The 26,747-nt window shown below is 42.3% G+C and overlaps 1 protein-coding gene and 1 pseudogene across 1 annotated transcript; one reads left to right on the top strand and one right to left on the bottom strand.

Moving 5' to 3' along the window:
* Positions 1–285: 285 nt before the first annotated feature.
* Positions 286–1,785, bottom strand: LOC111979388 (transmembrane protein 53-like; annotated as a pseudogene).
* A 483-nt stretch (positions 1,786–2,268) lies between these two features.
* LOC111979722 (dual specificity testis-specific protein kinase 2-like) lies at positions 2,269–26,710 on the top strand. The gene is made up of 11 exons (XM_024010406.2): positions 2,269–2,729; positions 4,680–4,990; positions 10,034–10,155; positions 11,821–11,869; positions 14,676–14,822; positions 15,164–15,246; positions 20,598–20,682; positions 20,819–20,902; positions 21,142–21,228; positions 21,397–21,535; positions 22,763–26,710. Exons 2-11 carry the CDS (start codon positions 4,763–4,765, stop codon positions 23,716–23,718), a joined length of 1,980 nt encoding a protein of 659 aa, XP_023866174.1. The 5' UTR covers positions 2,269–2,729; positions 4,680–4,762; the 3' UTR covers positions 23,719–26,710.
* Positions 26,711–26,747: the final 37 nt, after the last annotated feature.

Genomic DNA, 26,747 nt, shown 5'->3' with positions numbered 1-26,747 from the left:
AGTTTGTTAACAAGAAATTTGTGGAGTGGTTGAAAAACAAGTTTTAATGACTCCAACCTAGGTGTGTCAAATTCAAATCAAATCAAATTTATTTTATAGCCCTTCGTACATCAGCTAATATCTCAAAGTGCTGTACAGAAACCCAGCCTAAAACCCCAAACAGCAAGCAATGCAGGTGTAGAAGCATGTAAACTTCCAACTTCAACAGTATATAGAAATTTCATAAAATATTTGCCATTTCCAGCTACAATAGTCATTTACAACATTAACAATGTCTACACTGTGTTTCAGATCAGTTTTATGTTATTTTAATGGCCCTCAAAAAAAGTGCTTTTCTTTAAAAAACAAGGAMATTTCTAAGTGACCCCAAACTTTTGAACGGTAGTGTACATGTGTAACATTACAGTATAATCACAAAAACATAAGTAACATAGACTTTTGAGAAATGTTACAGTAGTGTGCTTTCAATGCTGGATCAAGTATCGCTTTTTTGTTTGGGTCCCTTCTGAATCCTTCATGCAGTTGGTCAGGAAAGCCAAGCATCGCTTGGAGTACTCCTCTGGAAASTCACGGAAGTGGCTCACATGGGCAGGGGTTTTGAAGTCAAAACTTTCAACAGACACGCCTTTCTCCTTTAGAGCCTTGACCATGAGCTCAACATCACTGTACCGAATCACTCGATCAGCTCTGGAGTACAGGTACAGCTGTGGCCAGGTAGGAGGGCACTCCCGGGCGGCATCGTAGTGGTTCTTGTGGATGTACTTGGTCACAGGGTATAGAACCACCCTAAGCAGGAAAACTGTTACAGAAAACAGTGCCAAGAGAACATACCTCAACATCACATTGATTTTGGGTCCCAGAGTGGCTGTAAGAGCCCGTAATGCCCCACTCACAGGCACTGTCCACCACAGCCCCAACTATACAGAGGGTGCTGAACTGTTTATGACTGTGCAAGAGCTCAACAATGTAGCGGTAAAGCATGAATCCCCTGTTGCTGAACACATGGAAAAAATATGGGACTGTTTTCCACCTCGTAATCATAGAGTATCTCAAGCAGTTTGTGGGCAGTGTTACTCAGCTCCTTGTAGCCAAAAGATTCAGAGATGAATACTGTCTTCAAGGGCCCTGTTAGCAAATAGTGACACAACCCTGGAACAAAAAGGGGGAAAAGGTAAGTCACACATTAATAATGAAGTAGATTAATAATTTATTGAAATGACAGGAATCATTAACACCACAATAGTTTAACTCCAACCTGTTCGTTATAAATTGACCTGTACTTGGCAAGATGTTTGTCTCTGCATCCAGCCCATACCAGCAGTATGACAACTGGTTCTTTTGTTCCATGCCAGTGTCTATCTGAAAGGAGAGAAGAAAAAAATAAGTTATCTGWTTAACGTAGTAAATTAGCTAGCTACCTAACAAGGACAACTAATTTAGCTAGCTAACGTTAGCAAACAGCCTTTGAGTTTGTCCAATTCAGCTGTCACTGAATTATGGACAAACCTGCCAGGGCCAACGTTGACTAAATAGCTCATGCCATGGCTCTGGGTGACACTCAGGTGACAGATAACGTAGCTAGATGCGTGTCGTTAGCTAGCTAGCCTAGCAAGGCTATCGATAACAAATTGCTCACCCGAGACCATTGCATCTGGAAACACAATCGTGTAGTCCACGCCATCATTTGCCATTCTGTAGCCGGTTATAATCTCTCTTTCAGTTTTGCTATACGATTCATTTGGCTCATGTGTTAGTTGGAATTTAACGTTTTCGCAGGTTTACTCGCCGCCAGTCGCTACTCGCTACGTAAATCAATGGGTTGTAGTTCGTTCATTGGTTCGCGTTTCCTTCACGAGACATTCAGTTCCATGTTCCTCCATGAGATGGCGGACAATGTCCATATTAGACATATTAACATGGGAATTATTTGACAACATTACGCAATCTGTGGAATAACAATTGATTATGTTATTACTTTATTTAATTGGAACAAAATCGATGTTTCAAATTAAGTGATTAGTGTTGTAGTAGAGTGACATGTGAAATAACTGTAGACTAGAGTCAATGCATAGTAGAGGTAAATTAGTATTCACAGCTGGTAAAATGATTATATACTTTCACACTAATATCAATATTCGAGCTAACACAGTAGATAATAAAATACTGTACATTACACACCACCCCATTAAAGTAAAACAGTGTCGCTGGCTCGTCCGTGAATGGAAGCTTCAGCTGTCAATCTGGACGTAAAAAGGCGGAGGAGGGCAGTTCAGTGGGAGTGTTGCAGGAGCCAACCAACACTGCGCAGCAGAGCTGTCAAAATATTGAAATATCTAACCACGGCAGACGGCAATTGTGTCTTACTAATGAGAAAACAAAATGCCACATAAGGGGGACTGTGAGTTTACGGTTTAAGGTCAACTATACTTCGTGTAGTTAGCTAGAGTTACTTCGGCGTTTGCTGCATAACTTCTAGTTTTTTAGCTAGCATCTTGTCTTGGACTGTTGACAAACTAAACTAGCTAACGTTATCTAGCTAGACCAGCGAGCTAGCCAACTAACCACAATAAAGTTAGCCGGCTAGATAACGTTACTCTACTAGCTCGTGCATGGTGAGTATATCAAATAGCCTGCAAGCTATTATTGCAATGAGATGGAACTAAGTTTGGCCTGTTTCATCAAGTTGTTGAAGAGTCCATCATCTCATCATTTTAATGACACACGGCAAGGTAAGAACTCTTGATAACTCTGCCACTGCTGCCAGCCTGCGAGTTTGCTAGCTAATTTAGCAAGCTCGTTAGTTAACGAAGCCAGCCATTCAAATTAACTAACAGTAATGTGACCATTTAGTAACTAACTAGACAATCATTTGGTCAGCATATTGTATCCAAGCTCAAGATATCTTAGTTGCTAGGTTATAGGTTGACGATTCCAGATCAGGAGAAATTGGGCCCTCATCTATGAACAAGGCTGGGTCATTATTTAAAATCTCAGGAATGTCAGGTATGCTGTTGCCGTCCCTAATACGCACCATTTACAACAGATAGGGCTCAGATAGTGAAACTAAGAATAACTCATGTGGTGAATGCAATTCGTTGACTATCTATTTCACAACAGAAACCTAACAAGATTTTAATTTATAGGCATATACATAATGCTTTATGTTTTCTACCCTCATCCACTCATCCCTTTTTTCATGGGGATTATCAATCTTGCACTTCCTCATAACCAGTTGACCCTCCTGTTAGGATGATTTACAATATACACCTTTTATTGTAGCCCATTTACACAGCTGTATAGGGTTAAAAAAAACATTGCCTCAGGGGACCACAGGGATGTCCCGTATGTTTTTTTTATTTATTAGTGGCCCAGCCCTCTGTACCAATTCCTCCACTTTTCCTTGYGGAGTTCCTTATAGTTGAGTCTTAGATGTATCACTTTGGAAGCATGCATTATGTCCACACTGGCCTTATTGTTTTTCACCAGTTATGACGTGTAGCTACTGCTGAGATGCTAGGGAGGGAAGTTAGTGTTTAGACTGGAGAAATCCCTCTTTGCCTGTATACAGTAGCCACAATGTGGGAGGGTTGAAATGACATRCGTTGTTTCTGCTTTGAATGAAGGGAAATGCATCTTCTTCTTTTTTATCCAGACAAGGCCTAGCAGCAATTGAAATGGAAGAACTACCTCATATGTTCTACATTCATTCTGCTTCTGAAAAGCTGACTGTTTCAAGTGGCTATTTTACTCATTCTTGGCAGTGGGTGTTTGATCATTGTCATACAAATGCTAAATGGCAAAGATGCTTTTAGTAGTAGAGGAGGATAACATCCTTTTAAGGATACGGCTCAAGCAGCAAAAAGATCCCTGAACCAGTCCAGTAACTTTGGACGATTTGATTTCAGTTGTTTGGGATTGGATGGGGGATGGGAATCTCGCAGGAGGCTGAATTAAAAATAAATATAATTATTTTCCCAGAGTTTAATAGATCCTCTCTAATGAAGTCTCTAACTCAAGAAAAGGGGAGTACAACCAGCCCTTTSAGTAAACTCAGTAGACCTGTGCATGCTGGGAAAATCAGGGGTCCTGAATAATTTAAATCAAAGGGATGCTTCCTATGATCATTACTATGGGGTTCTTATGTCTCCTTTTGTTCCTGTTCATGGCTCCCTGGTTTGTTTTGGATCCCAGTCTTGGACTTTAGCTTTATCTTGGCTTAATCTCATATAATTGGACAATCAATCCCTATTAGAGCCATTATTTGTGAACTTGTTGAGAGAGGTGGGGTTGGAGCCCTGCCGTGTGTGTCTAAGAAGATTGACCTCATCTAAAGTAATGCTTTTGTCTTTATTTTTTGTCTTGTTGAGGGACAAAATGTAGGAAATGTCAGAGGAATGTGATAAATAGATTAGGCTCATTATCCCCCTCATGGCAACACGACGTATTCCATCTTAAATGAACGACATGCGTATAAGATCACACCACACACGCTTATGAGTTACAATACTTCAGGGGTACATACATCACCCTTTTTCCCATACAGATGCTACGGATAACAGCTGAAAATTGTCATMTTTTTGTGTTTTCTGGCTGGTCTTCTGCAGCCTGTAAACCACCCAAACACACCATTTTCTCAGTCTGCCTGCTGTGATAGGATTTTTGTGTTTCTTTCSCCTTAGGGCTGTAAAGAGTTGCAAAGGAGTTGTCGAAAATGTGAAACTTTCATMGAGGAGTCCCCCACAGAGTTCACAGTGAAGAGGCAATGATGGATCGGAACAAGCGSAACTCCATCGCCGGCTTCCCCTCCATGAGGCCTGACCGGCTCGATGACCTGGATGGTGGAGGAGGAGGGGAATGGGCCCCGTCTCAGCTGGGAAGAGTGTGCCCCTCATCCTACCGTGCCCTGATCAGTGCCTTCTCCTGCCTGACGCGCCTTGATGACTTCATTTGCGAGTGGATCGGCTCTGGCTTCTTCTCAGAGGTCTACAGGGTGAGTTTGTTATGCTTGACCTGAAAGGCAAGAGGTTTATGGCTGGTAGGTGTTGTTGTCTGAGGACAGCTAATTAATTCATATCAACACAGTCACCCCAAGTTATTGGTACCTTTGATAAAGATGATAAAAACAGACTATAAAATAAAAAACACAAATACCAAGCTATCTTGTATGCTAAAATTTTTTTTAAAATTATTTTATATATATACAATTGCTCAGAGAAAGAGATTTTGTACCAAAACAAATCTCAGATTATTGGCATCCCTACATTAAATTAATCTAAGCTTAACCCYGTGAGACCTACATGTCCTAAATTGCATCCTGTACCTAAAGAATCATGTCAAACAGTACGTAGGCTGCGTTTCTACAGGCAGACACATTTTTATATATTTTTTCACTTATTGGCCTTTTGACCATGATTGGTCAAAAGATGAATTAGTGGAAAAATAATTGGGCTGACATTTTGAGATTTGGTTGTGCATCAGTAGTTTTTCTCAGTCACTTAACCCATGTCGGCAACAACAACAAAAAATCGATTGGTAAATTAGTCTAGCCAGCCATCTAAACTTGTAGTCATGGTCATAATCACGGTTGAATTATTGCCCGGGGGGGCAAATTGATTTTGTTAGTCACTCTCTCTCAGATATCATATTAAAAACTGCAAACATTTCTCTCTGCCCCATTGGACATTTTTGTAGAATTGCAGGAAATCAACTCTAAAACCTTGCAACAACATTTCCCTTAGGGCCCCCAAAAGGCTAGGGCTGGCTCTGACTGCATGTGTGGGTATGGATGTGGGTACACAGTCCCGTGAGCCATTGTAGCTCCTCATGATAAGTTCAGATTTTTTKGTGGCCCCACCCCCCGCAATGTTGCCCATCCCTACTGTAAAGCAATGGTGTGTCATTTGGACACACACCGGATTACTTAGAAACCTATGATCTCATACACTGCCCTCATTCTATAATTAAACATGTTAGTGGTCCGCAATGCAGTTAGCTAATACATTGACTTCTGTGCAGAATAGGAAAACCCTGCACCTCCCTCCAAACCACCCAGAGATGTTAGGTTATGGACCAGCCCCCATTGAGGTCAGACATGCCCTTAGAGCATGCAGATACTCATGTGGCCTCTCCCTATTACATTGATCGGTTCTCTCACAATGGACGGATTTGGTACGTGCGAAAAGCCCTTATATATTTCCATGTCGRTGTGGTTACGACTCGGAGAGCTCCCTCTGAAGAGGTTTAGTGATGGGATTGGTAGTTAGGCTACAATGGCTCTCGGGTAAGTGCTGTATCGTAAATTACACTAACTCAACCTGACAGAGTTGGTACTCGCACAGAGATGGCTGTTGACATCTGATAGGTCAAGTCCTTAACCTGACCTCAAAACATCAGTAAACTGCCTACATTCACTTTTGTTGTAACTCCCGTTTTCATTTCCTCCACCCTCAGCGCTCTTGGAAGTTAAGCCTATTTGCATTTTTATTTTCAATGCAATTAGGTGTAGACTATAGAATTCAGCCCTACCTACTGAAGTCAGTCTGAGTATTCTATTTTTGATTGCACAAGTACCACAATAATGTCAGCACCCACCCATGTCCCATGTCTTGCATCTTAGTCATACATGCAGATGGAACAGAAATAGAATGCTGAGCAGTTTACATATCTAATAGTAAATGATAACCTCAGTTAAATTGAAAGAAGTGAAGGTGTTGCTAGGTCTGGAGCCATGCGGCACAGTGTAGGCTAATGCCTGCCTCCGAGCATGGTCACAGCAGTCTGCCTTGGGACCGCTCCTTCACTGCTCATTGAATTCAAAGGGTTAATGCACACCACTCACACAGTACCGATCACTGACTTGGTGGGGGGGAGGGCAGCGTGTAGGCTCCTGCCCCAGGCTGTCTGAGGGGAAGTAATTACACCATGTATTTTAGGGAGGGAATGCCCATCCAACTTCAACATGATTATGGCCTGCTGCCCTACATGTATTCCTCTTGTTGAACATATGCTAAATACATTTCTTCCTCCATTCACCTGAACGCTCACCCATGTTATAAACGCTGTTGTTTGATCCTTGGGGCCATTATAATGTTATAGCATCAGCTGTTTCTAGTGATGCACCGATATTACGTTTTTGACCGATATCTGATATTTTCCTTGCCCCCTAAAAAATAATACCGATATTTAACATTTTACTGGCCTTTTAAGCATTCTAGTACAGTTAAATAGTTAACACACACACACATGGACACAGCGGTCTAAGGCACTGCATCTCAGTGCAAGAGGTGTCACTACAGTCCCTGGTTCGAATCCAGGCTGTATCACATCTGGCCGTGATTGGGAGTCCCATAGGGCGGTGAACAATTGGCCCAGSGTCGTCCGGGGTAGGCCATCATTGTAAATAAGAATTTGTTCTTAACTGACTTGCCTAGTCAAATAAAGGTTACACACACACCACACTGACAAAGGTATTTTGTTGGCATTCACGTATGTCCCCATTAACAGTAAAACATAATCAAAACCTATTTCTTTCACTTACTTGCTGTGCTGTTTCGTTGTTAATTTGTTCAGTCGTTTCATTCTCAACCAGGATTTCATCATACATGTCAAGCAGTGAAGTTTCAGCTCTGTCTGTCCATGGCCTCTCTTCCTCGGTGCGCACTGTCACTGTGTCCGTTTCCATCTTGTCCAGCTGTGTATGTAACATTTCACGTAAACCCTGTTTCTTGTCTGCATCGAAGTAGCGGTCCTTGTACATAGCATCGACCATGGAGGCGACACAGTAAAGAGAGAATGCCACCGACTCGCTTGTTCATAGCCTGTGTCGGCAGTTTTGTTGAGCAGGCATTTCAGTGCCGTGACCGAGGGTATCACGTCTGCTGCAGGCACAGTTGATGAGCTTATTTCTCGAGTCAGTTGTTYGAATGGAGCTAGCTAGTGTGTTCATGTTTCAAAGTATCAAACATGTTCTCAAATGGCATTGAAATGGCAGCAGCGGTATGACAACCAGCACATTCATGAGCATACAATACGACTTTCCCCAGTACGAAATCCTCGACGACCCACTGCTGTCAGACTCAGCATGCTCATGGGGCTGATATCGCTGGTCCAAATGTCAGTCGTGAAGCTAATAGCAGTGACGCTATTACTGTGTAACTCCGGTAGGGCAACATCTGAAAAGTAGCGCCCTTGGTAGTGTGTACCGGTGCTCGACCAGTCTTAAAAGTCAACATCGCCCACGACAGAGAACGGTTGATTGTCAAGGGCAATGAATTCCATTATCTTGGCATTAATGGATTTCGCCTTTGAGTTGTCTTGCTGAAATGTTCTTACTCTTTCAAATGACTGCTTGACTTGTTGACTGCTCGATCCACACAACGGACATTGTGGGCCAGGTTAGGAATGCTGTGTTGCACGTATAGCGCAAAATTTTACATTACATCTTTTTAACCTTTATTTAACTAGGCAAGTCAGTTAAGAACAAATTCTTATTTTCAATGATGGCCTAGGAACAGTGGGTTAACTGCTTGTTCAGGGGCAGAACGACAGATTTGTACCTTGTCAGCTGGGGGATTTGAACTTGCAACCTTTCGGTTACTAGTCCAACACTCTAACCACTAAGCTACCCTGCCGCCCCCGTAATGGCGTCATTATGTCATGTACCTACGTTATATAGGTATGCACGTCAGCTTTGACACCGGTTTTGCACATCGGGGTGTTAAACTAGACATCAAGCCGATACCGATGTTTGCATTTTTAGCTAATATCGGCCGATTCCGATATCGTGCATCGCTAGCTTTTTTCCAGTCTTTTCCGCTCGAGATACAATGCAGACAGGAACTATGGTTCTGGCTCATGTGATGACTTCGGCTTTATGAGTGCAACGATATTTACCCTCGTTGCTTGTCAGTTTGATTTGTCATCTCACTGACGACATAGAATACTTGCATCTGTAAGTGCTTAATGGACCCAAATATTTAATGTGTAATGAGGTTTCCATATCTGTCTAAGCAAGGGGACAATAGATCTACATTGCTGGAGCAGCCTATGCGTCTTTGTTTGAGCCAGACTGTTCTCTTTTTTTCTCTCCTGTTGGGGAAAGAGTGTGAGTGGGGGGGTCTAGAGGAGGCCATCTGCTGCCTGCTCCTTTACTCCAGGGAAGAGGAAGACTAGCTCCTCCTTTGTACTTGAACTTCAAGAGTGGCTGAAGAAGCATTAGTCACTGGAGAGACTCATCCAAATGCTATATAAGTAAGGCCTAGATCGGTCTGCTTCCTTTTTCTGTACCTCAAACTTCCTTTTATCTCCTCTCTCCAACAGTGTTGATATACCACTCATATCTGTAGGAAAGGGGTTGTAGTGATTATGAAAAATATAACATGCACAGTATATAACCATTTATATGCATTGTATCTATTATTGTACCTGCAGACTTTGACCTGAGTGGAGCGATTTAGTATATTCTTAGTGACTGTTGGTTTCAATGTCTTAATATTTCAGCTGGAGGAAGTGAGCAGTAGCAGATCAAGCTCACCATTTTCTCACCCTAATGCATAACTTCCTGTGGTTATGGCCCTCTGAGAAAGCATATCAATCCGACTTAAGCTGAGGGATATACAGAGTTCTTTATTGTTGTAGGTGTTCGGCTATGTATTCTCTACCAAAGCATAGCCTACATTTCCTTAGCCTCAGTTCATTGTTCTTTCTAGTGCACAACTGTGGATGACAGTCAGCCACTTATCTTTGATCACATCAGAGATAATGCTGCAAGGAAGTCCAGTAACTGACCTAGTTCACAGTAGAAATAGGCCTGCTGACTCCCTATTGCTATGGTTTCTGGATTTGGAATGAAAGGTTAGAGCAAGGGTAGAGCAAGCCATGCTCCATGATCTTGGAATATTGATCATGTTTTGAGAATAGTGTTCTCATTAGAAGGGAATATTGAGGGAGCTGTATGGTTATAGAGAGAAGTGTTCATTTTCAGTGTAACTTCCTAGATATCGCCTAAATTACCGGATTGTTGTGTTTGTTGCAGGTGCGCCACAGAGTGTCGGGCCAGGTGATGGCTCTGAAGATGAACAAACTGAGCAGTAATCGAGCCAACATGCTGAGAGAAGTCCAACTGATGAACAGACTGTCCCATCCCAATATCCTCCGGTGAGTTCCAGGAAACAAAATGATGTCTACCACTAACTATATCCGGCATAGTTTTTCTTCGGCGCACCACCATCATCAATATTTTGTATAGTTTGTATAGCGATCTGTCCATTGAAGAAACATAAAATTCCTTCTGCAATATTGTGCAATGGTGTTGAATTAATTATATCTCAAGGGGATATAAAAAATTGGGTAAAATACAGGGCTAGTAAAGTTGAGTTATGGTGCCGTATTCATAAATAGGCTTATTTTCTTATGGACTTCTAGCCTAATCTGTCTTAAAAAATAATAATATTTTTTTTTAGAATGTGACTAAATATCAGTAATTTTTTTAACACTTCATCCTTTAAGAGACTTGGATCTGTAGCTTTTTGTCAAAATGACATTCGCCTTTGTAATGGAATCAGTTGGGGGACCTTGATCTCCCTGATTCCGCAGAAAGCAGGTCAGAAACCTATTAACAATGGATTTTCTGGAACGACATCCTGAGTTTGGATTTCATTGACATGCACGCCCTTTCCTTTTTCACTTCTCACCAAGGCTGTTTTATTTTCGTATAGCGTTGTGAGCCTGCAAAATGGGCATCAATATTTGACCAAACCCATCATGACGGGACATATTGTTTTGGATACATAATTGTATGACCATGTTTTATGTTGTCATTGACAATAATATTGAACTATTTCTAATCTGTGAATGTAATAACCTCATGGATTAGGCTGTTCGAGGCTTTGCATGATCCTTGAGGTTGTTCAAGTTTCTCCGTGATTTCTGCCATTCTCAACACCCGATGTGTCTCTGTACTGGATGATATTCTACAGAGCTCACATTCTGCTGTAGGTGGTGGGTGGGAAAGAGAGAGGGCCTGTATGTGCTGTGTTACAATCACAGCTTTGTTGCAGCTAGTTCTGTGGGGGTGGGCAGACGAGCATGAGGGGGGTCTTTGTCTGAGGAACCCTTCGAGGACCCACAAAGTCTCACGTTTATTGGGTCATAACTCAATAAACTCAACTTCAACACTCGCTGTGCATGCGGCCTGGCCCGCGTGTTAGGATATTGATACAGGCAATTTGTGTCATTTAGAAGAAATTGACTTGACTGTGACTCCGGCCTGTTAAGATTTGTAAGCAGTACCTCAAAAGAGAGTAAAAAGAGATTGAATGCAGGTCAAGAGAGTGAACCTTGTTTTCCCCCCTGAAAATGACATTCTTGTTTGCACCTCTTGTTTGGTCTTGTCTTGCAGCCCACCAGTGCAGAAATATTTAACCATTTCCGGTATTTTTCTCTCAAAAGGACTATGTTGTCCTTCGGCCAGATTGACATTTTGTACTACCGAGGCTGCATTTACACAGGCAGCCCAAGTCAGATATTTTTTACACTAATTGGTCTTTTGACCCATCACATCAGATCTTTTTCAGACCTGATCTGATTGGTCCAAAGACAAATTAGTTGTTTTTTTAAATCGCAATTGGCTGCCTGTGCAAACACAGACATGTTTTATTCTGGACCCCCATAGCTTAGTCATGTCAATATAGATCAAGATTCAAAAAGAAATTGGCAACGTGAGAGAAGCACAACAGAAAATATGTCTCCACCACATGTATCACTGTGGTAGTTACATGGAAACATGACCAATCTTTTTTTCTTTGTTTTGTCTTCCTCTAGGTTCATGGGTGTGTGTGTTCAGGAAGGCCAGCTCCATGCTCTGACTGAGGTAAGAGGAACCGCTGTTCTCCTTTGTGTCTTAGAGCCTCCTATAGATGGGTATCTCAGGTGTAGGCTGACTGTCGCTGGCTGTCACGTTTCAGATTGGAACGTTGAGACACTCTGTGTTCTTATTCAGTTTTCTGTCCACTCGATAATGGAATGTGATTCTAGAAACGTGATGGGTCCTCAAGCATCAGTATAGGCCGAGATGTGTTTTACTTTTAATGTAGCTAATACTGTCATATTCCTCTGAGTCATGTTGCAGGACAGTCAGTTTGATGTTATATTACATGAGTAAGTCTCAGACAAGTAGAACCCTCTAAAAGGTGACCTAGCAGTGTGAATATAATGAAAAGGTGTTTGACTGTGTGCCCAGGGGTTTTTCTCAGGTGAACATTGACACATCACCCAGTACAGGGACCTGTAATTGAAAGAACCTTGTGTTCGCCTGAAGGCACAGTTTACATGTGCACAAATAAAGCTGTGTGTGTTGATGTTCTCAATGAGCAGCCAGGGGATGGGTTCCATTAGGGCTAAGGTTTGTTTTCAAGCTCATCTTATTTTTAACCCGTGTGTGTGTCCATGCTCTCTTGTTGCTAATGATTAGCGTTGATTAGTTAGGGAAAAAGCTTTACGACTGTCTGCCACATCACATTCACCCAAGCACTCGTGTAAAGTGAGCGATAGCAGGAAGTTATCCAATATGTGGATCCATGGAGATGAATAGGGAGGGAGAGAGGGAAAGGTCTCTGATGCCGCTCTCACAGTCTATCGGTTCTGCTCACCCCACCCCCAGTCTCTTGGGCTTTGATGTCAGCAGCCTAAAGCCACAGGCTGTGAATACTGAAAACACTGCATCATGTGGTTATGTTTTGTAGCTACTGCTGTGTTATCAGAACTAGCTGCTAGCTACCAGTGCTGTTTACTCTGACTGGATCCTGAATTTAGCGATGGGCCTGACGGACCTCCATGGTAGGAAATGAAGAGTCAAGTTACTGTGCAGCCACAGGCTTAGATACAATCACTCCTCCGTATAAAGCTCATTGGGACCGTTGGGTTGGCACAGTAACCTCTGCACTGCTTTCCCACTGCTTGATAGATATAGGCTACACATTAGGCAAATACCGATTAGGAGCATTATAATCTGGGTAATCCATGACCCACTTGGGGATTACAACATTATTTGAAGATGTTTGCAGTGGTCACGAGACAATGAAATTCCCATTTTCTTTCCATCTTTCTTAGCTTTTTTCCCCCCATAGTCCCCCGGCTTTTCTTTAGTTTGAGGAAAGTTTCCTCAGCTGGTCAATAATATCAGTTGAGAAATTCTAAGAATAGCATCAGTGTAGATTTGTTACTCTATCATGTTAAGACATTTCAACTTCCTGGGTTTTGCCCCTCTTCTCCTATTGTCCACTGCTCCTGCTGTCTCTGATCTGTGATCACGTGTCAATGGCCTCACACTCCCTTCTCTGGGTGACAGTGTAAGGGTTTGGGGTGGAGGTGAGGTGATGTGGCCTTATAACCTAAATTGGGCCTCCCTGTGTGCCTAGCTTTGGCTTACGCTGCTTCGCTCACTCCTCTGATCTGGAGAGTCTCGTCTATAAACCTACTGGATGCATGGAGTGGATCATATCCACACAGACCGACTGGCAGCAAGATTTGTATGGGCTTCATCCATTTAGGGGAGGCTCCTAGTGGAGCATTAGGCATGCAGACGACAGATGCAGGGGGGCTACAGAGGAATTTGTAAGGTAAAGCCGACGTAATCCTCTCCTGCGTCTGGGTTTGGGAATGGTCTGCAGGGCAGGGGGAGGGAAGACAGAGGAGGTAGTGTAGAGAGCCTTACAGCGTGGGGGGCTTTTAGTGCCTAAGCTTAGACTCATGGACATGCATATCCAACAATTTCTTTCACTTGTATCGCATGCATGTCCTGTGGTAAACTATAGGCCTACCTGGACAGTATATTGTCTGGGTTGACTTATTATCAGGCCTACTTCAAACATTCTACCTGAACAAAGGTAGACTGAAGCACAAGTCAAAATTGAGTGACGTTGTAACCTCTTCACTTTGGGCAGACCCAATTCTGCTCACTAATCCCATTAAAAGGTATAGGCTGTGTTCATATATTGTGATATTTACAGTTCCAGCTGTGTGAACACAGACACTTTTGAGTAATGTTAACTTTCCTAAGCCATCAATGAAGTCATTGTGACAGTTTGCCAAGAAAACGAAAACACAACAGTCTAGAACCACTGGGGAGGCCCAGAGAAATGAGGTCAGTCAATCTGTCTTACTCTCTTCGTTACTCTTGTCAACTTTCATTTCTCTCTGTAATTAATTGTCACATAGTAGTTCTGTATATGGGACAGCCAAGCCTGTCATGATTAAAGCTGACATGCACAACATAAAAGAGAGAGCTACTTTCTAGCAGATTCCCACTTCACTTTGCTTTCCCTGCACACAGTCCCGTCTGTGTCTGTCACTGTCCCCAAATGTGCCTGGCATTAGATTGATGCTATGTTTAGAGCGCTCAGAGTAACTCAATTGAGTTCTTTGACCTGTCTTTCGGAATGGAATGGAGTGGTGTGTAGAGTAGCCCCAAATGACCGACAGGATGCTGTAACAATGACTTGACTTATAGTGCAGTACCTTTTCTCTACCTTTTTATATAGGGTACACACAGTAGGCCTATATATGGGAATTGAATTCGAGATCATGTGCATTTAGGCCTACTCGTAATGTGTACTTTTGTACTGAAGCCTAATTTTAATAATGGGAGCATTGTGCTTTCTCTCTCGACCTTTCTGCAGTACATCAACGGTGGGAATCTGGAGCAGCTGTTGGACAGCGACAAGCCTCTGAGCTGGGCTACCAGGCTCAAGCTGGCCTGTGAGATTGCCAATGGCCTGGGCTACCTGCACTCCAAAGGCATTTTCCACCGGGACCTAACCTCCAAAGTGGGTGGCTGTTAACTGTGGATGGATGCGTCCAAAATGGCAACCTATTCCCTACCAAGTGCACTACTTTTCTGGTGCACTATATAGGGAATAGGTTGCAATTTCAGATGCACCTGTGTCTCCTTTCTACAACCGAGATAAGAATCATCGATCTAGTCAGCCTTTATATACAGCAACACACGCTTCTGTTTCTGTTCTTCAAACCTTGGGAGTTGGAAACTGGTTTTCTGCAGAGTACATATGTTATTGTAAGATGTGATTATCTGGCTAAATCGGCTTCTTGTGCATGGGAGCTTTGATGGAAGCTAATGATGGAATGTATGCTCACTGTTTATCCTCAGAACTGCCTGATCAAGTCTGAGGAGAATGGCTACACGGCAGTTGTAGGGGACTTTGGTCTTGCTGAGAAGATTCCCAACCAAGAGTAAGTCATTTCCACGGAAACACTTATTTATCAAACATGACCATGACATGATCAACACTCAAATTGAATCCCAAGGTAAAAAAAATATATATATATATATTATATATATTATATATATATATATTATATATATATATACAGTGGGGAAAAAGTATTTAGTCAGCACCAATTGTGCAAGTTCTCCCACTTAAAAAGATGAGAGGCAATTTTATCATGGTACACTTCAACTATGACAGACAAAATGAGAAAAAAAATCCAGAAAATCACATTGTAGGATTTTTTATGAATTTATTTGCAAAATGGTGGAAAATAAGTATTTGGTCACCTACAAACAAGCAAGATTTCTGGCTCTCACAGACCTGTAACTTCTTCTTTAAGAGGCTCCTCTGTCCTCCACTCGTTACCTGTATTAATGGCACCTGTTTGAACTTGTTATCAGTTTAAAAGACACCTGTCCACAACCTCAAACAGTCACACTCCAAACTCCACTATGACCAAGACCAAGAGCTGTCAAAGGACACCAGAAACAAAATTGTAGACCTGCACCAGGTCGGGAAGACTGAATCTGCAATAGGTAAGCAGCTTGGTTTTGAAGAAATCAACTGTGGAGCATTATTAGGAAATGGAAGACATACAAGACCACTGATAATCTACCTCGATCTGGGGCTCCACGCAAGATCTCACCCGTGGGGTCAAAATGATCACAAGAACGGTGAGCAAAAATCCCAGAACCGGGGGGCCTAGTGAATGACTGCAGAGAGCTGGGACCAAAGTAACAAAGCCTACCATCAGCAAGGGCATTGAAGATGAAACGTGGCTGGGTCTTTCAGGCATGACAATGATCCCAAACACACCGCCCGGGCAGCGCGACGAAGGAGTGGCTTCGTAAGAAGCATTTCAAGGTCCTGGAGTGGCTAGCAGTCTCCAGATCTCAACCCCATAGAAAATCTTTGGAGGGAGTTGAAAGTCCGTGTTGCCCAGCAACACGCCCAAAACATCACTGCTCTAGAGGAATCTGCATGGAGGAATGGGCCAAAATACCAGCAACAGTGTGTGAAAACCTTGTGAAGACTTACAGAAAACGTTTGACCTCTGTCATTGCCAACCAAAGGGTATATTACAAAGTATTGAGAAACTTTTGTTTATTGACCAAATACTTATTTTCCACCATAATTTGCAATAAATTCATTAAAAATCCTACAATGTGATTTTCTGGATTTTTTTTCTCATTTTGTCTGTCATAGTTGAAGTGTACCTATGATAAATTACAGGCCTCATCTTTTTAAGTGGGAGAACTTGCACAATTGGTGGCTGACTAAACACTTTTTTACCCACTGTAAATCCCACACACACAGTTGAAGTCGGGAGTTTACACACACTTGGCCAAATACATTTCCTCAGTTTTTCACAATTCCTGACATTTTAATTATATTAAGAATTCCCTGTCTTAGGTCGTTAGGATAGCCACTTTATTTTAGAATGTGAAATGTCAGAATAATAGTGAGAGGAATTATTTATTTCAGCTTTTATTTCTTTCATCACATTCCCAGTGGGTCATTGCTTTAAACTGTTTTAACTTGGTCAAACGTTTCGGGTAGCCTTCCACAAGCTTCCCACAATAATACTGGGTGAATTTTGGCCCATTCCTCCTAACAAGGCTGGTGCACTGAGTCAGGTTTGTAGGCCTCCTTGGTCGCACACGCTTTCGAGTCCTGCCCACAAATGTTCTATAGGAGCATGAAGTCAGGGCTTTGTGATGGACACTCAATACCTTGCTTTTATTGTCCTTTAGCTTTTGCCACAACTTTGGAAGCATGCTTGGGGTCATTGTCCATTTGGAAGACCCATTTGCAACAGCTTTAACTTCCTGACAGTCTTGAGTGTTGCTTCAATATATCCACATAATTTTCCACATGATGCATCTATTTTGTGAAGTTTACCATCTCCTGCAGCCAAAGCACCCCAACATGATGCTACCACCCCCGTGCTTCACGGTTGGGATGGTGTTCTTCGGCTTGCAAGCATCCCCTTTTTCTTTGTCCTCCCAATAACGATGGTCATTATGGGCAAACAGTTCTATTTTTGTTTCATCAGACCAGAGGACATTTCTCCAAAAGTGCAATCTTTGTCCCCATGTGCAGTTGCAAACCGTAGTCTGCGCTTTTTATGGCGGGTTTGGAGCAGTGGTTTTTTCCTTGCTAAGCGGCCTTTCAGGTTATGTCGATATAGGACTCGTTTTACTGTGGATATAGATACTTTTGTACCGGTTTTCCTCCAGATCTTTATAAGGTCTTTGCTGCTGTTTCTGGGATTGATTTGCACTTTCCGCATCAAAGTACGTTCATCTCTAGGAGACAGAACGCTTCTCCTTCCTGAGCGGTATGACGGTTGCGTGGTTCCATGTGTTTATACTTGCTACTATTGTTTTTACAGATGAACGTGGTACCTCAGGCGTTTGGAAATTGCTCCAAGGATGAACCAGACTTGTGGAGGTCTACAATTTTTTTTCTGAGCTCCTGCGGATTTTATTTAGATTCTTCCCATGATATCAAGCAAAGAGGCACTGAGTTTGAAGTAGGCCTTGAAATACATCCACAGGTACACTTCCAATTGACTCAAATGATGTCAATTAGCTTATCAGAAGCTTCTAAAGCCATGACATAATTTTCTGAAATTTTCCAAGCTGTTTAAAGGCACAGTCAATTTAGTGTATGTAATCTTCTGACCCATTGGAATTGTGATAGATTATTTCACTGTATCTGTAAACAATTGTTGGAAAAATTACTTGTCATGCACAAAGTAGATGTCCTAACCGACTTGCCAAAACTTTAGTTTGTTAACAAGAAATTTGTGGAGTGGTTGAAAAAYGAGTTTTAATGACTCCAACCTAAGTGTATGTAAACTTCTGACTTCCGACTTCAATTTCTATGTGTGTATATTATATATATATTTAAAACAAATCTGATTTGCTCCTTTGAGTCAGTCCAGTTAAATCTCTCTGTACGAAATTAATGTGGTACTGGGAGGTAAAGGGATGGACAAGTGCCAGTAGGAGGGGGCCATTTGATTAGGAAGGAACATGAAGTGCTGTTCAGGTCAGGAATAAACTGGAGCGCTAGGCTAATAATACCAGAGCAGGTTAAGAATGCCCCGCTCTCTTCTGGCTAGGACTTATTACATATGCCTTGCAAAAGTATTCAGACCCCTTGGATTTCTTCACATTTTATTGTGTTACAAAGTAGGATGATTAAAATGTATTTATATGTCAATTGTTACTCAACAATATACACAATTCTCTGTCAAAGTGGAGGATTTTATTAATACAAAATTAAACAACTACAATATAGCCTTTCTATAAGTATTCAGCCCCTTGGTTTAGGCAAGCCTAAATTAGTTAAGAGTAAAATTTGGCTTAACAAATCACCCCCCAAAAAATCCTAGACTAACTCTGTGTGAAATAATAGGGGTTGACATAAAAAAAATGACTACCCCTTCCTCTGTTCCCCATGCATACATCTGTAAGGTCCCTCAGTCAAGTATTGAATTTCAAACACAGATTATTTCAAAATCCTTATAAAGAAGGGCAGTGATTGGTAGATGGGTAACAATAACAAATCAGACATTGACTCTCTTTAAGCTGTGCATTATGTATTAAACCACCTAGACAGATCAAAGATGGTCATCATTCTGAGCTGCASTACAGGAATGAAACTGCTTAGGGATCTTACCATGACATGCTGACCACACAGCTCGCGTTACTTGCACGAGCTTTGCAATTTATATTTACACATACATGTTATTCAATCATTTCATCCAAACTGCTCGTCTGCATTAAGGTGGCAATGCACCTTAAAGTTGGTTGCCAACCGCCATATAAAATCCAAAGAAGACTGAAGGAGGAGAGATTACTAGAAACTAACTAGGTTTACCCTTTTATCTGTGGATTAATTATCGGAGTAGAGGACCTTGTGCATTTCAGGTAAAATAATAACCCAATGTTTATATCCCTGGACAAATTAGCTAGCAACAGCAAGCTAGCTAGCTAAATGGCCATGAATGTTTCATGCGTTTTGACCTGTCCCCAAATGAATATAGGTGGTTCAGAGTTCATTTTGATATTTCAACTAGMGCGTCCTGATCGCGTCTGTGGCCTGACAAAATCAATATGCACGTGGACGCATGCGCACGCCCGGTCTACTCAGCATGTGAGGCCATTTGATGATTTTAAAATGGCTAGAGTTCATTGGCTGTGATGAGAGAGAACAGGATGGATCAACATTGTAGTGACTCCACAATAATGACAGARTGAAAAGAATACAAATATTCCAAAACCTGCATCTTGTATGCAACTAGGCAATAAAGTAATAATGCAAAAACACATGGCAAAGGAATACACTTTCTGGCTTAAATGCAAAGCCCTATGTTTGGGGCAAATCAACACATCACTGAGTAACTGCTTCCTTATTTTCAAGCATTGTGGTTGCTGCATCATGGTATGGGTATTCTTGACATCGGAAAATACTGGGGAGTTTTTCAGGATTAAAATAAACTGGATAGGGCTAAGCACTGGCATCATCCTAGAGGAAAATMTGCTTCAGTCTGCTTTACACCAGAGACTGGGAGAGGAATTCACCTTTCAGCAGGACAATAACTTACGACCAAAGACCAAATCTACACTGGAGTTGCTTACCAAGAAGACAGTGACGGTTCCTAAGTGGCCAAGTAACAGTATTGACTTAAATCAGCTTGAAATACTATGGCAAGCCAAGACTTGAAAATTGCTGGCTAAGCATGATCCCCAACATCATGACAGAGCTTGAAGAATTCTGAAAAGAATAATAGGCAAATATTGCACAATCAAGGTGTGCAAATCTCTTGGAGACTTACCCAAGAAGACTCTTAGCTGTAATTGCTGCCAAAGGTGACTCTTAACATGTATGGACTTAGGGAGCTGAATACTTATGCAACGACTATATTTTAGTTATTACATTTTTATTCTTTAAAAAACAAAMAAAAAAAATCTTCCACTTTGACGTTACTGAATATTTTGTCTGGATTGTTGTCAAAAAATTACAGTTAAATCAATTTTAATCGTGCTTTGTAACACAATAAAATGTGAAGAATTCCAAAGGGGTCTGGAAAGAAAATTGCAAGGCACTGTACCTGATCATGAATAAACGTGTTCCTCAAAACAGTCATGGAGAAGGAACATCAAATGTTTGGTTTGTCCGCTAATTGTTGTGATAAAAATGGTCAAATTGAATGAAGTAATTAATTGCATTATTCTCTAACCCAAAAGACATAACCTCCAGTCTAACGTCTTTCTTTCTGTACTTGTGTTGTGCCTGCAGTGGTGAGGGGGAGAAGCTGGCGGTGGTGGGCTCTCCCTTCTGGATGGCTCCCGAGGTGCTGAGAGATGAACCCTACAATGAGAAGGTAGGTCCCTGACTTCTGAACTCTAAACCTTGACCTCTCCCTGAACTAAACCGGACCACTTGTCTCCTACACATCAACCCACCCAAGCTAAGAACTCATCTTAAATGTCTGTGTCTCTGTTTTCTTCCATTTCCAGGCGGATGTGTTCTCCTACGGTATTGTCCTCTGTGAGATCATCGCCCGAATACAGGCTGACCCTGATTACCTTCCTCGCACTGAAGTGAGGATTGCTACGTTTCCTCTGTCCTCTATCACCTTGATACATCCTGACATTACATAAGACTAACACTCATTACACTCATGTCGGGTCTAGTTGACATGATGTTGGCACCAGGGGTGGTTTAGAAGAGCACAGCTCTTTCAATATGTTGGGTTAGATGCCAAAAATAGATGAACATGGATAACATCCCAAAGTATGGATTTCCTGTCTGACCTCTCCCCCTACTCCCTCCCTGATAGAACTTTGGCCTGGATTATCATGCCTTCCAGCACATGGTAGGAGACTGTCCCCATGACTTCCTACAGCTGGCCTTCAACTGCTGCAACGTGAGTCGGCCCTCAATCTCTTAATTATTCCAAAACACACGACTGCTTCCAAAATGTGTATTTGATTGTGTGGAATAGAAACTAGTAACATAATCTGATTAGAATGAATCTGATTTAGTAGTAACCCCTTATCTTGTTTGACCTGGCTACTCTATCCCCTCTCTCCAGATGGACCCCAAGCTGCGGCCCTCATTCCCTGAGCTCGTCAAGAGGCTGGAGGAGATCCTGTGTCGGCTGAAGGCAGAGGAGTCTGGACGAGAGAGGATCCCACTCAGTGGGGAAAATGACAAGAAGACCATCCCCAAAGGTGATGTCTCCAATCACCTCATATCTAAAGCCCCTTCAGAAGCCTGAATGCCAAGGCAGTGGGACTGTTTTATTCATTCTTGAGTTGAATTTTATGAGGATAGCATAACATTAGCATTATCAAAACCATAAACATCACCACCAGATGAACTCCCTAAAACAGTTACAACAGTGTAAATATGCCCCTCAGTTACCACTTTCCCTTCAATGTCCACTACACATGATTTTGAATCTCCAAGTCTGTGATCTAGTGTTGCAGTTGCAATTGTACAGGCATTAAAACCTCGCCTGACATTATTGGTTTTCATAGCGGCAACTCCCCCTGACTGCCATGTGTTCACYTGCAGTCTTGCACCACTTGACAACCAGTTTCTTGCACAGTGTCAAGACTGCACAGTGCAGACAAATGGTTTCTTGGAACCAGGAAGAAGCTGTAAACCAAGCAGCAGTGAGGCTGCCAGTAGCTGCTCCACATTGTAATCTGCCTGTTGCGTATCCCCTAGGGTTGCCTCCCAAATTACACCCTATTCCCTTTATAGTGTACTACTTTTGACCAGGGCTCACACTATATAGGGAATAGGCTGCCATTTTGGATGTACCTCAGGCCTACTCTAAATAGGTCCAGTGGCAAGCCAGAGCTGTCCTTTCCCTCCCAGCTCTGTCCCAAAGAGTAATTTACTTTCCCCAGTCCTTTCCTCTACTGTTATGATAGTGTTTGCTTGCAGGTTCAAGTTGCCTTACTACAATTTCACATGACGTACATTTCTAAGCTCTTAAGTGTTTCTCAAACACCCTATTCTGTGAAACAAAGAATAAGCTACAGTAATGTTGCTAAGTGGGAACCACCATGTATACACAGAGTATGTTGGATTCTATTTCATTTCTAATTTGGTTCATGGGAGTATTGGGTCTGGACTTTGCTTTTGTTTAGCTAGTTATCCTTCCTCGGCCAGTCACTCCCTCTTCACTGTTTGTTTACCTTCGGCTTCCCAGTCCATTTTAGTATTTCTACATTATATCTTATAAATGATTTGCATATGTTTCCACCTATGCAATTTACTTCAATGTAAAAATTTGACTGTGCCTTGTTTGTTTCTCTTGCCTGTACTGTCGTTCTTGGTTTATATTGCCCCCTGGTGTTTACATTGGGAACTTACACTTCATAACAATCCCATGTGTTGTGAGGAAGAGATGTTTGACTGTTGCTTCTCTCTCCCTCTCTCTCCAGGTCCAGGTGAAAAGGTCCAGGGGATTAAGAGGTTAAACTCGTTGGGTCTGCAGGACGACAAGATCCCTCCCAAATCGCCGCGTCCTCGTCGCAACATCTGGCTCTCCCGCAGCCAGTCAGACATCTTCTCCCGCAAGCCAGGCAGGAAAGTCAATGTCCATGACCCTTACTACAACCCGGGCCCCAGGGCCATGCCAGGGGCCCGCAAGATCAACCCCTTCAATGCCCGTGAGGACCTGTGCGGAGGCAAGATCAAGTTCTTTGACGTGCCAAGCAAGTCAGTGTTCTCCCTGATGTTTGACTTGCACTCTCTCCAGGACAGCGTGTTTTCCTCTGGGACCCAAACCCACTCTGGAGCCCCCGTCCACCCGGGCATGTGGCAGGAGACCTGGTTCACTGGCAGGCAGTGCCGCTCTCTGCCCGCCTCCCCGCAGCTGGCCCTCTCAGATGGCTCCTGCCCCCCAGCCTCTTGTACCCTCTCTGCCACTGTCTACAAGTGTGACCCGGCCCAGCTGGGCCAAGAGGTCAGGCAGAAGGTGTTCAGCGCCTGGGCCAGGAAATATGCTGTGATGGAGATCCCGCCATACCATGGAGGTCAAGAAACTGTAAAGAAAGAGGAGGAGAACAGAGTAGATGAGAGCTGGTTTCCCTCTCCCATGCCCAGTGACAGTGCAGAGGCTATGGACTGCTCCAGCAGCCAAGGGAGCCCAGTGGAGGACAAGGACAAACACTTSTTCTACCCCATGCAGGCCCAGAATGGAGGCCCAGTGGAGGACAGTAGGGGCGTAGTGTCTATGTGTGAGGAGATGGAGGCTGAGGACCAGGAGGGCATGCAGCAGCAACAAACCTCCTGTTCCACTGTCACCCTCAGCCCAGCCACAAACGGAGGCCATCTGAGTCCCATTGTACTGGTGCCATGTACGGCCATACACGCCTCCACAGAACTGCCATCTTAGGTGTGACATCTAGGACTAAAACAGGTCATGGAGAAAAGGCGCGTTGAGAGAGACACTCCTCAGAGAGACCCTCAGATCATCTTAATCGATGCTTTGCAGATAGAGATTATTTTTTCAAGATTGTTTTTATTTAATATACTGAAAAGTGTTTTTTTCTTAAAGGTGTCCCTAAACCAGGGGTCTTCTAATTCCTTGAGGTTATTTGTGTGTATGCTGGTTTTAAATCACTGCCTACTCCTTAATGTTTTATTGTGATTATATTCTGCCCCATAGGGAAATGCATGGGAGTACATGTACAGTTGAAGTCGGATGTTTACATACACCTTAGCCAAATACATTTAAACTCAGTCTTTCACAATTCCTGACATTTAATCCTTGTAAAAATTCCCTGTCTTAGGTCAGTTAGGATCACTACTTTATTTTAAGAATGTGAAATGTCAGAATAAAAGCAGATATCTATTTCAGCTTATATTTATTTCATCACATTCCCAGTGGGTCAGAAGTTTACATGCACTCAATTAGTATTTGGCAGCATTGCCTTTAAATTGTTTAACTTGGGTCAAAYGTTTYGGGTAGCCCTCCACAAGCTTTCCACAATAAGTTGGGTACATTTTGGCCCATTCCTCCTGACAGAGCTGGTGTAACTGAGTCAGGTTGTAGACCTCCTTGCTCGCACATGCTTTTTCAGTTCTGCCCACAAATTTTCTATAGGATTCAGGTCAGGGCTTTGTGATGGCCACTTCAATACCTTGACTTTGTTGTCCTTTAGCCATTTTGCCACAACTTTGGAAGTATGCTTGGGGTCATTGYCCATTTGGAAGACCCATTTGCGACAAAGCTTTAACTTCCTGACTGATGTCTTGAGATGTTGCTTCAATACATCCACAATTTTCTGTCATCAGGGTGCCATCTATTTTGTGAAGTGCACCAGGCCCTCCTGCAGCAAAGCACCCCACAACATGATGCTGCCACCCCGTGCTTCACGGTTGGGATGGTGTTCTTCGGCTTGCAAGCCTCCCCCTTTTTCCTCCTAATATAACGATGGTCATTATGGGCAAACAGTTCTATTTTTGTTTCATCAGACCAGAGGACATTTCTCCAAAAAGTGCGATCTTTGTCTCCATGTGCAGTTGCAAACCGTAGTCTGCCWTTTTTATGGAGGTTTTGGAGCAGTGTCTTCTTCCTTGCTGAGCGGCCTTTCAGGTTGTCGATATAGGACTCGTTTTACTGTGGATATATATACTTTTGTAACTGTTTCCTCCAGCATCTTCACAAGGTTCTGGGATTGATTTGCACTTTCCGCATCAAAGTACGTTCATCTCTAGGAGACAGACAGCGTCTCCTTCCTGAGCGGTATGACGGCTGTGTGGGCCCATGGTGTTTATACTTGCGTACTATTGTTTGTACAGATGAACGTGATAGCTTCAGGCTTTTGGAAATTGCTCCAAGGATGAACCAGACTACTGGAGGTCTACCATTTTCTTTTCTGAGGTCTTGGCTGATTTCTTTTGATTGTCCAATGATGTCAAGCAAAGAGGCACTGAGTTTGAAGGTAGGCCTTGAAATACATCCACAGGTACACCTACAATTGACTCAAATGTTGTCAATTAGGCTATCAGAAGCTTCTAAAGCCATGGAATTTTCCAAGCTGTTTAAAGGCATTAAAGGCACAGTCAACTTAGTGTATGTAAACTTCTGACCCACTGGAATTGTGATACAGTGAATTATAAGTGAAATAATCTGTCTGTAAACAATTGTTGGAAATATTACTTGTGTCATGCACAAAGTAGATGTCCTAACCGACTTGCCAAAACTATAGTTTGTTAACAAGAAATTTGTGGAGTGGTTGAAAAACAAGTTTTAATTACTCCAACCTAAGTGTATGTAAACGTCCGACTTCAACTGTACATGATATGAAAGTAAGACATCTAACACTCTTAACATGGAGAAAGGGTTGTGGTCTGAATGGGAAAACGGCATACTCACTGCCTTCCCAACATTGAGATCCCTGCCTTAAGATTCATTGTGACTGGTAGTATTTTTGTACTAGACGATTGTGCGTTTCAGAAGAACGAGTCCAAGCCAAGGTGTAGGGAATAGATCCTTACCATTTTTATTAAAGGGCTAGTTAATGAGTGGTTTACCAGACTACTGAGGTTTCTTATGGAGACTAATAAAAATGTACATTACAGAGCACTTACTTAAACAGTGAACTTACCAGTAAAACAATAGTTTGTTTAAATGTACACTCACTGGAAATGTGATCGTTTGTACGTACCTTTAACATTTTGAAATGTTTGGCAGGTCTATATGTTGGTGTGAAAATGTTTAAGGATTGTTTAGAGAAACTGGTTCAGAATCTACCAAAGTATCACATTTTTTGTTTTAACTGGTATGTCTGTCCTCCATCATGAAAAATGTATAGCTATGTATAGAGGAATGTGTTGAATATTTCAAGTGTGGCTTGAATGTGTGATCCACCACACTTTTGTCAGTGGGTCCTATTTTGGTCAGCAGCTCTGTTGGGTATAAGCTGTGCAAACAGCACTAGTTGGGTGTGGATGGCYCTCACTCGTGCTTTGGTTCATGACTCCCTTGGCACCTGTTTTAATATACTGAAATACTCCAGGCAGTAACTACTTTAATAGGAAATTGCACTTGAAAAGAACAATGTTAATGCGTTAACCTTCTCTTGTTTATCACTACATTTTTATGCAATAAATGTAAACTGTGTCAGGATTGTTTTGCATAGAGGATCTATTTTGATATTTATAAAAAKATCAATTTGACGTCTTACTGCTTTGTATGCTGTTTGTCTGGATGCAATGTTGTGATATTTATTGTTCGAATTCTTTATTTTGTTATTCCCCCCCAGTCTTGGCTGATTTATGAACATGTATTAGCAAAAAGCTTGTTTTAATCCAAATCTGGTTTGAGTTGTACATTGTTTAAGGAATATGTTCCCAATCGCTTAAATAAATGTTTAACTTTTGCTTCTTTCGGTGACTCTATAAACGTAGTCATACTTT

Source organism: Salvelinus sp. IW2-2015, linkage group LG19, assembly GCF_002910315.2.
Source record: "Salvelinus sp. IW2-2015 linkage group LG19, ASM291031v2, whole genome shotgun sequence".
NCBI lineage: Eukaryota > Metazoa > Chordata > Actinopteri > Salmoniformes > Salmonidae > Salvelinus > Salvelinus sp. IW2-2015.
This window is presented reverse-complemented; position numbering and strand designations above follow the sequence as displayed.